A 16,412-nucleotide genomic window follows, 5' to 3' on the forward strand; every position below is an offset into this window, starting at 1 on the left:
AATCCTGCAGCTGAACCACGACACTCTTGTTTTTCTTAACGAATGTACCTGGAAACTCCGAACTGAACCAGGATACTATTTCTTCTCACTAATATGCCTGGAATCTCCGGACTGAACCAGGGCACTCCTTGGGCCTGGAATCTCGCGACTGAACCAGGACCCTATCCCCTCTATCGACGTTGGGGTTACCAATGTTATTAAATGCTAGTCTTTTTACCACCACTCCAAACCAATTATGTACCAGCCACTCTTAATTTGTAGTGATAAAAGACTAAGGCTACGTATGAGAAAAAGCAATTTAGTTTATTCACTTACCAAAGTACAGATATAAGGGTACAGATTCCCACTTGAGGCACAGGCAGCTCCTTGTGACTCTGGGCAAGTCACTTAACCCTCCATTGCCCCATGTAAGCCGCATTGAGCCTGCCATGATGAGTGGGAAAGCGTGGGGTACAAATGTAACAAAAAAAACCAACCCAATATTTTCTCTTGGGAGAACAGCCGCCGCTACACATAGGTGTTTTCTGCCACTGTCTCTCCAAAGTAATGTACAGCTTTAACTGTTTTTATATCCTTTATGTTCCCATAGGTTTAACAAATCATCTTCCTCAACTATCATTCTGTTTTCTTTCAACTGCCAAACCACATTCCTTTGTCCATCCATAATTACTCCCCATGCTTGTTTGCACGCAAGAATGTCTTATTAGATCATGAGTCCTCGACTCACATAGCTTAAACCTCTTTACCTTGTTTCAAAGTTCCCTTTCCTTCTGTTTCAAGATGCACACCGGTGCTCATTATTTTACAGTAATACCCAGATATTTAGAACTGTCTACTATGGAAACAGGATTTTCAAAAAGTGAAGTAAACAAAGGTCATTCTAAATGGCCTGTGATCCAGCTGGCAGTTGTTTTTTTGTTTTTTTTATTTATCAGTACCAAGCGATTTTCTAGTAACCAACTTGAAACGGCTTCTAAACATTCCTGTAGAACTGACATATCAATATTTTGTGTAGAGACTTGCTAAAATCAATATATCAGCATAACAATGCACTTCAAGGCCAAATCATTGAAATAATGTAATGAGGACTAATAAAAATATTGAAAAGCCAGAGTGAAATTGCAGAACCATGTGGAACCTCGCAAGTAACTGAAAATCTTTTAGAACTTTGTTGATTCAAACATACTGAAGCAGATCTCCCAGTCAAATGAGGATATACATACTAAATCATGATCAATTAGATCAAAGACTGATGCCAGTATCTCCTCCGTCTAGTAAACCATAAAATTCACTCAGGAGAGTCATAATAGTTTCAGTACTTTGCTCAGATCTAAAACCTGCTTGTCTATGATGAAGAAAATATGTGCAGATTCAACTAAATTATTTAATTGCTCTGATACAATCTGTTCCAATACTTTAGAGACAAATTTTAAAATTGAAATCGGTCTATAATTATGTACATCCAACAAAGCTTTTGCATTTTTTTTAATAGGACGAACAGTATATTGTTTCCAATTATCTGACATTACCTGTAATCAAACTCTGATTAACCATAGTGAGAAGTAGTGGAAACAAACCATGCTTCGAAATTTTAATCTAATCTGGTGGAATAGGATCCAAACTGCAACCTGTTATATTGGTTCTAGGCAAAACCTTGGTTAAATGAATGAATGTACAAGGCTTAAAAGCTGCAACCCATTTATTGGGACAGTGTCCCTAGATGATGATTCTACTTCTTCAGAACCACTACTAACAATTGTATCAAATACACTATGAAAGGCTTCCACTTTAGCAATAAAGAATTCCCCAAGCTGATTTAGTGAAGGCATAACCCTAGAACAAGCTTTCTGAAAATCTAGATACGCTACATCAAACGGTGCGCCATCATCCGACATGTTTGTTCATGCCTTCAAAGAATAGAAGCAAATTGGTGAGGCAAAACCTCCCTTGGCTGAATTCATGCTGGCTCTGTCCCATTACACCATGTTTGTCTATATTTTATTCTTTATAATATTTTCCACTGAAGTCAGGCTTACTGGTCTGTAACCGGATCACCCCTGGAACCCTTTTTAAAAATTGGCCTCTCAGTGGCCATCCTCCAGTCTTCACGTGCTATGGACTATTTTAATGACTGGTTACAGATCACTAGCAGCAAATCAGCAATTTTCATGTTTGAGTTCTTTCAATACCCTTTAGTGTATACTATGGTTGAGGTGAATTATCACTCTTTATTTTGTCAGTTTGGCTCAGTGCATCTTCCAAGTTCACCGAGATTTCTTTGTTCCTCTGCATTGTCACCCCTGAAAACCATTTCTGGTATAGGTAGATAGCTTATCTTCTTCTGTAAAGACCGAAACAAACAATTCATTCAATCTCTGCTATGTCTGTGTTTTCCCTGAGTGCTCCTTTTGCTCCTTCCTGATCTAAGGGTCCCAAAGATTCCCTTGCAGGCTTCCTGCTTCTGGTATACCTGAAAAGTGAGTTTTCATCTCCATGGCAAGTTTTTCTTCATATTCTTTTAGACTTCTTTGTTAATGCTTTGTATTAGGCTTGACAGTGTTTATATTGTTTCTTAAGTTCTTCATTTGGATCCTTTTTCCATTTTTTGAAGGATGTTCTTTTGGCTCTAATAGCCTCATTCACCTCACCTTTTAACCATGCTGGCTGTCGTTTGCTTTTTTTTCTGCCTTTGTTGTTCTTCCACGATGATATTTTTAAACAAAGTCCATGCCTGATTTAAAGTCCTAACCTTTGAGGCTGAACTTTTCTGCTTCTTTTTAAACCATTTTCCTCATTTCAAAAATTAAAAGCTGATACAATAGATTTCCTTAGTGACTTCACTTCAAATATCAGCTCAAATTTTATCATTTTATGATCACTTTTCCCTGTGGATCCAACACTATGAATTTAATCCAAAATAGCTCCCCTTCTCTTTGGTTCCTGGACCATTTGCTCCAAGAAGCAGTCATTTATTACATCTAGAAATTTTACCTCCGTAGCACTCCTTGATGTAACATTTATCCAGTCAATATTGGGGTAATTATCACCTGTTATTATACTATAGCCCACTTTGTCGGCTTTCCTAATTTCTATGAACATATTTTCTTCTGTCTGTTCGTTCTGTCCTAGCGAATGGTAGTACAACCCTACAAGAATACTCCTTGCCTTCACACATGGAATTTCCATCCATAAAGATTCCACGCTGCTATCTGTTTCATGTAGAATGTTTATTTTGTTTGACATATAGGTCAGCCCCCTCCCCCTCCAATTTGATCCACTCTGTCATTACGATATAATTTGTGCCCTGCTAACACACTGTCCTATCGATTGACTATCCTCTTAACACCAGGTGTCTGAAATGCCTATTATATCTACTTCATTTAGTGGCATATACTCCAATTCTCCTATCTTGTTTTTAAGGCTTGTAGCATTTGTATATAGACAGTTCAAATTCTTTTTTTCTTGCAGCTACAGGCTGTTTTGAAGTACATTGATAATTTCAGTCAAGGATTCAGACTTCAAGATAAGTTTATGTATTTCATATTTTTGATAGGGTAATTATTTTTTTGCATCCTTTACTCTGTCCTCCCATTGAACGTTCCTGACTTTCTTTCACTGTTGTTCTATTGGATTCCCTAAAGATCCTGTTTCAATAGTATCCTTTAAGGATACGCCTCACTGAACAATGTGCTGTTGGATGACTGACGACTTTTCCCTCCATTTTACTTTAAAAGCTGCTCTCTCTTATTTAAATGTTAGCACCAGCAGCCTGGTTTCATTCCAGTTAAGGTGGAGCCCATCCTTTTGGAACAGGCTTCTCCTGCTCTAGAATGTTGCCTATTTCCTACAAATCTAAAACCCTCATCCCTGCACCATTGTCTCAACCATGCATTGAGTCTTCAGGGCTCTGCCTGTCTTTTGGGTCCTGCACGTGGAACGGAGAGCATTTCTGAAAATGCTACCCTGGAGGATCTGGATTTCAGCTTTCTACCTAAGAGCCTAAATTTGGCTTCCAGAACTTCCCTCCCACATTTTCCTATGTCGTTGATACCCACATGTACAAAGACAGCTGACTCCACCCCAGCAATGTCTAGGTGACTCGTGAGGTCTGCCACCTTCGCACAAGGCAAATAAATGACCATTCAATCATCACATCCACCAGCCACCCAGCTATCTACATGCCTAATAATCAAATTGCCAAATTACAACAGCCATCCTAACCCTTCCCTCCTTTGCAGAAGCTTCTAGAGACACAGTCTTGGTGTGAGAGGGTGTTGCATCCCCTGGTGGGGGCTGTTTTTGGCTTCAGGATTACTTCCAACTTCACTAGGGTGGTGATCTCCTTTTAGGAGACCTCCCTCCTACAGGGGCTGCCAGACTGGAGTTTCTTCAACATCCCTGTAGGCCTCAATGTACCTCTCTGTCTCCTTCAGCTCCTCCAAGTCTGCTACTCTAGCCTCAAGAGAACTGATTTGTTCTCTGAGAGCTAGGAGTTCTTTGCTTCGAGCACACACATATAGCCTGTCACCAACTGGGATATAATCTTACATGTCACAGTCAGTGCAAAAGACTGGATAGCACCCCTCTCACTGCTTGACTGCTGTTTGCATCTTAATATAATAGTTGTTTAATTAAAACTTCTTAAGGTATTAGGGATATTAGATTAATGTAAAGAGCCTTAAGTTTATATGGTATAATGTGTAACTTATTTAGTGTGTGCTTCTCAGAAACTAATTAAATTTAATTAAAACTCTAATAAAGGATCCAAGATGGCCGCCTAAAGAGCTGTTGTACCAGACACGCTCAACTTGCTCTTTCAGAACGCCGCGGGAGGGCTTTGATTCCCTATCATTATGGGGAAAAGGAGAGGGAAAACTCGGGTTAATCCCTCAACTCCGAGTGGAACCCACCTTCTACAGCAGCCGACGCTGGAGCAATTGGGTGTGGTTTCTGGCCCAAGTCAAACATCTTCCCCTGCTATCGGAGCCGGAACTAATGAGCTGGCCGACGGTGTAGACAGGGTTTCTTTCAGCCCCGTCATGCGCACGGCTCCCCCGCAATCAAGAGGGTTGGAAGCTGGAGAAAGTCCTGTGTCACGGCTTCCCGCAGAGGAGCCGAGAGAGCAGGGAGGGAGCCTATCTTCAGCTGTGTTAACATCGAGGGCTGAACCGGTGGAAGAGCAGACTGTGAGTACACTGAGACAAATTGCTAATGCCCCCCCCCCCCCTCTGGTTTTTCAAGCGGAATGTGTTAAAAAAAAAACCTGCCGTGGTGACATTAGAGTCACTTTGGGATCAAACTGCTGCTTTGCAATCCTCTTTACAACAACAAACAATAAAGAATTCAGTTGTTATCTCAAGTTGCTCTCCAGCAAGCACAGACAACTAATCAGCATACTTCTAAAATAGAACAATTGGGAGAGAAAATGCAATCTTTGGAAGTTATTAGTCAAACCTCAATTAGGGATAAAAATGATATGTTACGACGTTTAGAATATCTTGAAAATAAATCAAGAAAACTTAATTTGAGATTCATGAACTTTCCAAGATCTCCCTTAATCTCCCCGATTGATATGGTGAAAAAATATCTGTCTGAGGTATTAGGAATGGCAAGTGATTCCTTATCTCCAATTGTTCGGGTACAATATCTACAAAATAAATCAAATTCAGAGACTCTCCAACCGAACAGAGGAGAAGCAATGAACTTGACATCATTTCTTGAATCATCTTTGGAAGTAATTTCTCAGAGGTTGACTGCTTTGGTTGTTTTTGCTTTAGTAATGGATCGTGACGCAGTCTTAAGACTTTCATTTAGACATTTAGAATCTACTTTTTTTGGATCTAAAATAAGAATATTTCCTGATATGGCTAGAGAGACCCAAAAAAGACGTAGTGCTTTTTTAGCACTACGTCAGAGGACTCTGGCACTTGGAGCAAATTATATGGTATATGTAGAGTATTATATCAATAACATGTTAACCTATAAGGGGATTTTTTTTTTTTACCACAGTACAATTACTCAATGTATCCAGCAAGTACTCACTGTTCCTAAATTAACCACTCAACTTTACCAATAGCTTTTATTTCTCTAATCCATAGGTATGAACAATACTACAATGTAACACAAAGTGCCCACAGTATTCCAAATGACCCCTCCTCCTCTTTATCACTCACACTCATGCACAGCCGATATTGTTGTTGTTATCATATTACCCTACATTTCCTTAGGAAACCTTAACAACAAATATAAATAATCTGAACTCAATTATAAAACCCACGGGATTCCCCCGTTTAAGTGTTCATCACAAAGTCCCGGATTTTCTTAAAAACACTTATCCCAAATCCAGGTTTGCTGGCTTCATAAGTCCATGATGAGTCTTCTTTTGTTGGTTAATCATTCAAGTTGTAAACTACTGCATGTGGTGAGCGCCATTCGGGATTAGGGCCTGGCTGGAGACACCATTAGCGCGTCCACATCCAAACAATTGCAACAGTTCTTGGTTCTCTATGCGAGACTGCATTTCATTCTAATCTTCCTCAGGAGAACCACGTTCCACAACCTGAAAACATACAAACATCACATTCCTATTTGTCCATCTCTGCCTTTCCTCCACATTTCCATATAGTCAAATCTAACAAAATATATCTATCACATAAATACTCTGGCAGCTTACCCATAGGGCTGTTTTCCAAACCTCCGCAGTCAGGAAATGACGACACCCATTCAGCAACCCCTCTCTCTTCCACCTCAAATACCCGCATAGGCTCCGCCTCCATATCGCATCATACCCTTACAGCCACTCAACCTCCAAATTTAGACCCACTGGGGCCACAGTGTTGCACTGAAATATGAACCGCTGTTCTATACTGAACAGCCGATCGCTCACGTTTCCACCCCGAGCGGGCAAAGGAACCTGCACCAAAACCAAACATTTAATATCTTCTACACTGTGCTTCTGTTCCAACCAGTGAGCGACTAAGGGGGCATCTATCCTCGAATTCCTCACATTACTGGCATGTTCAGCCAACCTGTTTTTTTTAACTTGCTCCTAGTGTGCCCGATATAATATTTATGGCTTTGGAATATGGTGTGTTGCATAATTTAGAAACCTTAGATGTGATGCTGAAAAGGCTTTGACCTTGTTTCATGGCTTTTACTTTTTTGGGCTTTAGAACACTTTGGTTTGACTGGTTATTTGCAAGCCATTTAAGTTTTGTACAATGACTTGAAAGCTGCTATATTGGCCTCTACAATTTCCATAAATAGAGGGACTCGACAGGGTTGTCCCCTTTTGCCAATATTTGTACTCTTTTTGGAGCCATTATTGCGAAGTATAAGGCAACTGACTGAGATAAGTGGGGTGAATTAAAAAAAATGGGGGGGGGGGGGGGGGGGTCCAGTTAACCCCCCCCCCCCCCCAAAAAAAAAAAAATACTAACAGTGGCCTTTGCTGGTAAGAACATAAGAATAGCCATACTGGGTCAGATGGTCCATCCAGCCTAGTATTCTGCTTTCAACGGTGGCCAATCCAGGTCACAAGTACCTGGCAGAAACCCAGTTAGTAGCAACATTCCATGCTACCAATCTCAGGGCAAGCAGTGGCTTCTCCCATGTCTATCTCAATAACAGACTATGGCCTTTTTCTCCAGGAACTTGTCCAAACCCAGATATGCTAACCGCTATTGCTACATCCTCCAGTAGTGAGTTCCAGAATTAACTATTTGAGTGAAAAAACATGTCCTCGTTTTGTTTTAAAAGTATTTCCATGTAATTTCATCAAGTGTCCCCTGATCTTTGTACTTTTTGAATGAGTGAAAAATCGATTCACTTCTACCAGTTCTACACCACTCGGGATTTTATAGACCTCAGTCATATTCCCCATCAGTTGTCTCTTTTCCAAGCTCAAGATCCGTAACTTCTTTAGCCTTTTGAGATACAGCGATCAGAATTGAATGCAGTGCTCAAGGTGAGGTCACACCATGGAGTGATACAGAGGCATTATAATATTCTTGGTCTTATTTTGCATCCCTTTCCTAATTCCTAACATTCTGTTTGCTTTTTGGGCCGCTGCCACACACCGGGCAGAAGATTTCAGCATACTGTTTACAATGACACCTAGATCTTTTTCTTGAGTGCTGACTCCTACGGTGGACACTAGCGTCAGGTAAGTGATCCAGATTATTCTTCCCAATGTGCATCACTTTGCATTTGTCTATATTAAATTTCATTTGCCATTTGGATGCACAGTCTTCCAGTTTCCTGAGGTCTTCCTGCAATTTTTCACAATCCGTATGTTTTTTGTGAACTTGAATAGTTATGCGTCATCTGCAAATTTAATCACCTTACTTGTCATTCCATTTTCCAGATCAGTTATAAATGTTAAATAGCACCGGTCCTAGTACAGATCCTTGCAGCTCTCCACTATTCACCTTCCTCCATTAAGAAAAATGGCCATTTAACCCTGCCCTCTGTTTTCTATCCAATAACCAATTCTTAATCAGCAGAAGGACATTTCCTCCTATCGCATGACTCTTTAATTTTATCAGAAGTATGTATATGTGGTTTGGATAAGCAGACTATAAATGCTGGATTGAATTAAATTATAAAGGGAAAGGGTCATGGACTTGATATACCATCTTTCTGTGGTACAACCAAAGCAGTTTATATATTTTATACAATACTAGTAAAAAAGGCCCGTTTCTGACACAAATGAAACGGGCGCTAGCAAGGTTTTCCTCGGAGTGTGTATGTTTGGGAGAGTGTATGTGAGAGTGACTGTTTGAGAGTCAGAGTGAAAGTGTGAGTGTGTGAGAGAGAGAGTGAGTCTGGGTGTGAGTGTGTTTGTGAGAGAGTGTGTGTGTGAGAATGAGAGTGTGTGCAAGTGTGTATGTGAGACACAATGTGATAGAGAGTGTGTGTGTGTGGCCATCCATGCTCCTCTGTCCCCTGCCCCCTCCATTCATCCCTTTCCAGCATTTCCCCTCTTTGCCTGAGGCCTGCCCTGCAATCCATATCCATCCATGCCCATCTGTCCCCTCCATTCATCCCTATCCAGCAATTCCCCTTTCCCTGAGCTCTGCCGTCCCAATCCATGGCCATCCATGTTACTCTGTCACCTGCCCCCTCCATTCATCCCTATCCAGCATTTCCCCTCTCTGCCTGAGGCCTGCCCTGCAATCCATGCTCCTCTGTCCCCTGCCCCTCCATTCATCCCTTTCCAGCATTTCCCCTCTCTGCCTGAGGCCTGTCCTGCAATCCATATCCATCCATGCCCATCTGTCCCCTTCATTCATCCCTATCCAGCAATTCCCCTTTCCCTGAGCCCTGCCCTCCCAATCCATGGCCATCCATGTTACTCTGTCACCTGCCCCCTCCATTCATCCCTATCCAGCATTTCCCCTCTCTGCCTGAGGCCTGCCCTGCAATCCATGCTCCTCTGTCCCCTGCCGCCTCCATTCATCCTTTTCCAGCAAGTCCCCTCTCTCCCTTCCATGACCCCCCCTCGCATCCATGCTCCTCTCTCTCCCATGTCCCAGCCTGGCCCACCCACCCTCTTCTCCTCCCCCCCTTCGCATCCATGCCCCCCCCCCCCCTTCGCATCCATGCATCGGTTTTTTTTTTTTTTCTTCTTTTAAAATTTACCTCCGTGGCGGTTCCGGCAGCGAAGCGTCAGGGAAGGAGGCGGCGCTCCCGACGTCTAGGTTTCCCTTCGCTGTGTTCCGCCTTCTTTTGACGTCATCCTTGACGTCAGAAGAAGGCGGAACACAGCGAAGGGAAGGCTAGACGTCGAGAGCGCCGCCTCCTTCCCTGACGCTTCGCTGCCGAGCGATGCGATTGGTTGAGTGTCATTGCTCCGCCCTCGATGTCATCACGTTTGACGCGTGGGCGGGGCAGACACAATGCGATCTCACCCCCTTCACTTTTGGCTAAAAGAGGCTTCATAGAACGTTGGAGGTGCGTTTTATATAGAGAGATTAGAAGTGTACCCCATAAGTATTACTGCTATAAATGTAGCACTTCCTTTGTAAAAGAATGTGACACAGTGACTTTATGAAACTATTTTGTTGACTTGCATCTTTTTAACTGATGTAAGTTGCTTCTTCAAGGGTCTATCTAGCACAGTTTTGTATCATGCATGCTCTTAAAAAAAACACAAAAAAAACCTAAAGTATAAAATATCAAAAGTCTATGTCTGAAGTGGGAGTTCAATTTCCCAGGATATAGGTTAGTTTTTTATATGGAACCTGACGTGCTGGTTTCTTTTCTGTTTAGGGAGAAGTGGACACTTCAATAGCAAAAAGGAATGTGATACAACAGAATCTTTATTCAGTGGTAGAAGAATTTATTGCCGAAGCAGAGAATTTACCATTTTTTAATCGGACAGCATCCTTACAGGTTTGAAAGGAGTTTCATATTAAACTTTGTGGTTTATAATTTTTTTTTCAAAGCACACTTGGATTAAGACATCAGGGCGATTTTAAACTGCCTGGGTAGCAAACTTACAAGTTAATGTTCAGAGGGGGCTCTCTGAGAAACTTCTTTTCAAAATTTTGGACTATTGAACACAGTGACCATAAAAGTGCCCATGGATGTTGCATGTGCTTTATCTCTGCCACAGAATGCACACAGGGGGTTCAAAACAGAATCCCTGAGCACTTGTTCCCTTTAATGCCTTAATAACTACTCCCCCCCCCCCCCCCCCCCACACACACCCACCATGGGTCTGCACTTTTTTTCTACAGCTAGAAGTTATAGTGGGTATATTTCCAGCTACTTCGAGGAAAGCAGTCTGGATAGCTTCTTACTTTTTTTGTTGTTTTGTTTTGTTACATTTGTACCCCGTGCTTTCCCACTCATGGCAGGCTCAATGCAGCTTACATATTATATACAGGTACTTATTTGTACCTGGGGCAATGGAGGGTTAAGTGACTTGCCCAGAGTCACAAGGAACTGCCTGTGCCTGAAGTGGGAATTGAACTCAGTTCCTCAGTTCCCCAGGACCAGAGTCCACCACCCTTACCTCTAGGCCACTCCTCCACCTACCTGGGCAAATCCCTTTTGAAGCATCTCACTGTAGTTAGATGCTTGAAAGATTATCTAGAGGTTTATAGAGCTGATAAACCTTCCAGTGACATTTTATGTGTTTTTGCTGTATTCTTTTCTACAATCTGAAACAGATACTCTAAACTTTCTTTCTATGGAGAAAAGTTTTGGGGGAAAAAACCCCATTGGGGTCAATATTCAGCAAGAGATAACAAGATAGGAACGGCTTCTACCCAGTTAACTCCTGGTGACTGGTTCCTGGCCAGATATTCAGCAGCCCTTAACCACATAGTGCTGCTAAATAACTGGTCAGATCACCTCAGCACTGTCTGGGTAGTGCCGGGGCGGTCCTGGGGCACAATGAAGATGAAGACAGAAGTTATCTGGGCACCATCGATATTCTGCTGTTGTGCCCGGTAGCTGTCTGGGCAAGTGAAGCCAGAGAATAGTGTGTCCTGACTTGCCCGGGTGGGTATCGAGTACTGATGCTGAATTTCGACAGTACATGGATAACTTATGGCGGCCACTGAAGAGCCAGATATTCAGCACTAGTTCCTGGGTATGGGTCAAAATGACTCCATTGTTTTTCTAGTTAGGGAAGGTTAGGTAGTTCTAGTGTTATAATCCCCTAGCAATAGTAAATGTGGGTAGTTAACATAAAGATACATGATGAAAGAGCAAATCATTTGTCCTCCACTGAATGGCGTGGTAGCCAATAATCGGCATGATTACAATCCTGCAATTCTTTTCCAGTGTTATCTGTGCACATTCAGTTTGTAGGTGTGGTAAGCTTTACAAAAGAAAGCTGGAGACTAGATATGAGAACTGCAAGTCCCCTTCATTTTTTACCCTCCCCATGTGCTGTGAACTATTTATATATCCAGGTGCACAAATAGTCTGCAGTATAGGACCACCATTACCAGCTGAAAGCGGGGGCGGGGGGGGGGGTAGGAACAAAAAGAGTCACAAATAGCAAAAAATGGAGAAGAAACCCTGCAAAGGGATGAAACTGGGAAGAAAAAAAAAAAGCAAACCAACCCCCCCCCCCCCCCCCCCCACAAAGGAGCAGGGGGAGACCAGGAATCCCCCACAATAAAGAAAACCCAGAGGGTCTTGAGATTTGGGCAAAAAAAAATCTGTTTGCTAATAATCCACATAAAAAACAATAATGAGCTAGTGTAAACATCCATCTAAAGGTGAAGAGTCACAGGAGCAAACAAATGGACTCAAGTATTCACCAAAAGGAAACAATGACAGGTACAAACAAATTTAGATGGAATCTAGTTTTAAATTCTATGCAAATAAAGGACTCATCTGTAAAAACTGCTGCATGAAGACTGAACTAGGTCCTGCTGTTCCTTCTAGAGGCTATCTGTTAATGTTGTGTGCAGAAAGTTCAAGTTTTAAAACTATGGGGAAAAGGGTATGGAGACTAGTTAATGAAGTTTGTGGGGTTTTTTTTGTCTTTATCAATAACCTACAATTCCTCTTTTAAACCCCAATCTTTAAGTTACCAAAACACAGAGCAAAATAATGTTCACTTATCTAGAGAAATGTTCTTTTCTCTCAGAACTTCTCAGAAAAAGTTGGACCATTCCTTTCTATATAGTTTTGATTTTAAGGGGACTTCTTCAAATAGACCATTTGAAGCTAACCCAGTAATCAGATTGTCCTAGTAACATTTTCAACTGTTCTACTTCCTCACACCTTAACACCTAATTCAGTAGCACTGCTACTTCTCCAGCATTCAAAGAACAGAAAATTATTTTAGGGCAAAGTTTGAGCCCTGCTACTATCCTTTTTAATGCTCTTGGCTGTTAAATTTCTACCTCTAGAGAAAGTTTGTTTAAAACTCTCTTGATAATAAAGGGTTTTTGTTGTGATTTTGTATTTGTGTTTATTATAGATTATTTAAAATATCGGTGTACATCTATTCTACAGGCTTTATCTAGGTTATTATCTACAGCTTATGGTCAAGTCATTGAAGTAGAAGATTCAGAAAACATTTTTGATGAGTTCCATGAATGGAAATGTAGAAAGATGGAAGATTTTCAGCGTGTCAGAAAAGACACGGATGATTCTCTTGCAGAACTCTTACTGTGGTTCTGTCGCATCCAGAACGTAAGTCTGCTGCTAAAATGAACATTTTGTATTTGTAAAGTATATCCTTCTCTTAAAATTTAAAATAATTTTTATGTCCAAAAGATTTAGGACCTGATATTCAGCTGGTAGAGATCAGCATTTTGCAGACTAGTGCCAGCGCTAAACCTGGAACTTAAATGCTGGTCCATGTCTGGGCACCAGCATTGAATTTCTGGGTTTGGGGAGCTGGCTAATACATAGCTGGGTTAAGTGCGATGTTTGCTACTTAACTGGCTATGGAGCACTGGATATAGATAGAACTGACTTTTATATGGTCCTATTTATGCAGTTAACCTGACTGGGTAAGTTCTGAATATCAGCATTTAACCGCCCAAGTGTTGACTCTGCCCTGGAACACCCCCAAAATAGCTGGTTTTGAGTTTGGCGCTAACTGGTTAAGAGCCACTGAACATGATTGATTAGCTCAGAACAGACGATTTAACCATCCAGGAGCCACTTATTGAATATTGGCCCTTTAATTAGTAGTGCACAACAGAATGCAGGAAAAAACCTGTTTTGTAACAGATTCATGATCCAGTGTTTCCCAAACTGTGCGCCGCAATGAACTCACAGGGGTGCCGTGGAAGGAGATGCACAGGGGGTGTGCTGGAGCTGGCTCACAAGAGCCGGAAGTACATTTTTCCTAAACTGTTGAGCCGTCCAGCGCAACTTGTGCAGCACGAAGAGGAGGAAGTGAATGCTACACAGCAGGTCACTTCCTCCTGCGCCAGCTTAGACCCAACTGTTTATGTGAACCATGTGGTTCACATAACAACAGTTGGGTCTAAGTCAGCGCAGGAGGAAGAAGAGACCTGCTGTGCAGCCGTTCACTTCCTGCTTGCCGTAGCCAGTGGGGAAGGGGAAGGAGGTATATCCCTCTCTCACACCTGTTGGCTAAGCTCCCCCTTCCGTGTTTACTTGTAAAGGCATCTTTCTCCCCTCACACACAGCTGCCGGAGCTGGTCTTGAAGCCAGAAAATATAGGACTCCATGCTGCTGGGGGGTGGGGAGAGACCCGTGTTGGAGGGGGGCCACAACCTGTGTGGCTGTAAAGTTTAAAGGCATTTGAAAAACAGGTAATTTACAGGACGGTGAAAACTTGGGTTCATTTCCCACTAAATACAGTTTCAGTAAAGCCAGTTAGTGCTCTGCTTCTTATATACATTTATTTGAGAACAATTTTGTATTTCAACATTTTTATTGATGAGTCCACAAACAATCAACAAGCTTCATTTACAATAGATTGCAAACACCTCCTGAGCATCTACCTCTAAACAAAATATTCCTCATCAACAAGGTTTCTCCCCCCCCCCCCCCCCCCTTTTTCTTCTTCCCCTTCCCCCCCTTCTTGATGTTAATATATCTACATTTTCCACATATATTATGATACATTGCCTCAGCCTCTACCAAATAGGGCCTACTGACAGATCATTTTTCTGGACATCAACAGCATACTGCCGCACTGGATCATGGCATCCTCTATGTCACACGATGTTACACTGGAGATACCAGGCCAACATTTTTAACACATGCAGCCACCACTTTCCTGACTATGCCCTATATATAAAATATTGCCGACTTTAATGTTACCATGTTTTATAAAGGTAACTTATGCTGCAATATATGTCCCCATTCATTAGAATCCTCTTCCCTTATCCCCCTCCCAACCTCCCCCCAGACCCCTAATTTCCCCCCTTCCCTACTACCATCTTCAGCCCCCAACCCCCCCCCCCCTTCCAAAAGCTGTTGAGGCCTAAGACTCCACCAAACTGATGCGCAAGGAGCATGCCCTCCATTTATCGCATGCTATTTAGAATAAGGCTACGCCCTCGGTGACTTAAAATTTGGAGGTATGGGTTCCAAATTGCCAAATATACCTTGCCCCTCTTGGGAGACCCTCTAGTATCTTTCGCTTCCCATACAGCCTGTAAATGGATCTGATTTCTTCAATGCCAGTAGGCTGGCGTCTCTGCTACTGTCCAATATTGCAATATAACCTTTTTCCCGTCTAGGGCAAATTTTCGACAAAGTAACGCACTGGGTTTATGCAAAACCGTAAAGGCTTGGGGAACATCCAAAAGCAGCTGCTCCACCGTTCCCCTTATATCTCGAGCCAACAAACCGATTCAAAATTCTTTTAATTTGTTCCCAAAAAATTTTACACGTGGGCATCCCCAAAAAGCGTGCACGAGGGTGTGAGCAGACTGCCTACACTTAACACAAGTATACGCTTCCCCAAGTCTCACATGTGCCAATTGCACCCCCGCCATGTATGCTCTAAGCACCACTCTGAACCCACATTCCCGTAATCTAGCATCATGGATAGGGCGTTGAAATCTTCCGCTCAATGTGCTGCGGCGGCCAAGAAGGCGAACAGAATGTTGAGTATTATTAGAAAAGGGATGGAAAACAAGCATGAGGATGTTATAATGCCATTATAACGCTCCATGGTGCGACCGCACCTGTAGTATTGTGTTCAGTTCTGGTCGCCTCATCTCAAAAAAGATATAAAGGAATTGGAGAAGGTTCAGAGAAGGGTGACGAAAATGATAAAAGGGATGGGACGTCTACCTTATGAGGAGAGGTTAAGAAGGCTAGGACTCTTTAGCCTGTGTATATATATGGCCGCCCTTGCTCTCAGTAAAATACAGGTCAATGGCTCAGGCTAAAGAGCTAGGCCTCTGCAAGCAAATGGCTCATAATAAGAGCTAGGCTTCTTAAAATCAGAATAATCTCTGATACAAAAGAGAGCTAGCTTGTAAAAATCAGAGGTCACCTTTGACACAGTTACATTTCACTGTGGCAAGTGCTGAACTGGCAAGGGTGGGGGCAATCTACTCTATAAACAATCCTGAGATTGGCACCTGCAAGATGTCATAAGCAAGAGTTGCTATGGTTACATAGAGATAGTGCTGGGTCAGCTGCACCCCGGGTGAGAACATCCAAAGGGGGGGGCTACAGGAAGGTTTGGGTACATGTGAAGTCATTCTGATCAACTGATAAGGACTAGGAGCCCTGTTGAGACAGCTGGGGTCCATTGAAATGAATAGGGCCAAAATTGTATATAAGCAGCAGTTTGAGGAGTATTAGTTCAGACGAGACGAGATGAGAAGAAGAAGGAGACGAGAGGAGAAGACGAACAGAGAAGGGAGACTCCAGAAGGCTAGAGAGAGAGGACGTGCCATGATATGCGGTTCCATTATGTGAATGCTTAACCTACCTGTATT

General features: G+C 42.3%; 1 protein-coding gene across 7 annotated transcripts in view; it reads left to right on the plus strand.

The window, feature by feature from the left end:
* The window catches only part of STK31 (serine/threonine kinase 31), a 330,310-nt gene that overhangs the window by 177,071 nt on the left and 136,827 nt on the right, over positions 1-16,412 (plus strand). For 6 of the 7 annotated variants that reach the window (XM_030201926.1, XM_030201936.1, XM_030201906.1 and 3 more), the window contains 2 exons: positions 10,273-10,395; positions 12,985-13,164. In XM_030201926.1, the coding sequence (XP_030057786.1) occupies positions 10,273-10,395; positions 12,985-13,164 (303 nt within the window). The remainder of the gene's footprint in view (positions 1-10,272; positions 10,396-12,984; positions 13,165-16,412) is intronic. The other variant, XM_030201953.1, reaches the window with a different exon arrangement.

Source organism: Microcaecilia unicolor, chromosome 1, assembly GCF_901765095.1.
Source record: "Microcaecilia unicolor chromosome 1, aMicUni1.1, whole genome shotgun sequence".
NCBI classification, from domain to species: Eukaryota; Metazoa; Chordata; class Amphibia; order Gymnophiona; family Siphonopidae; genus Microcaecilia; species Microcaecilia unicolor.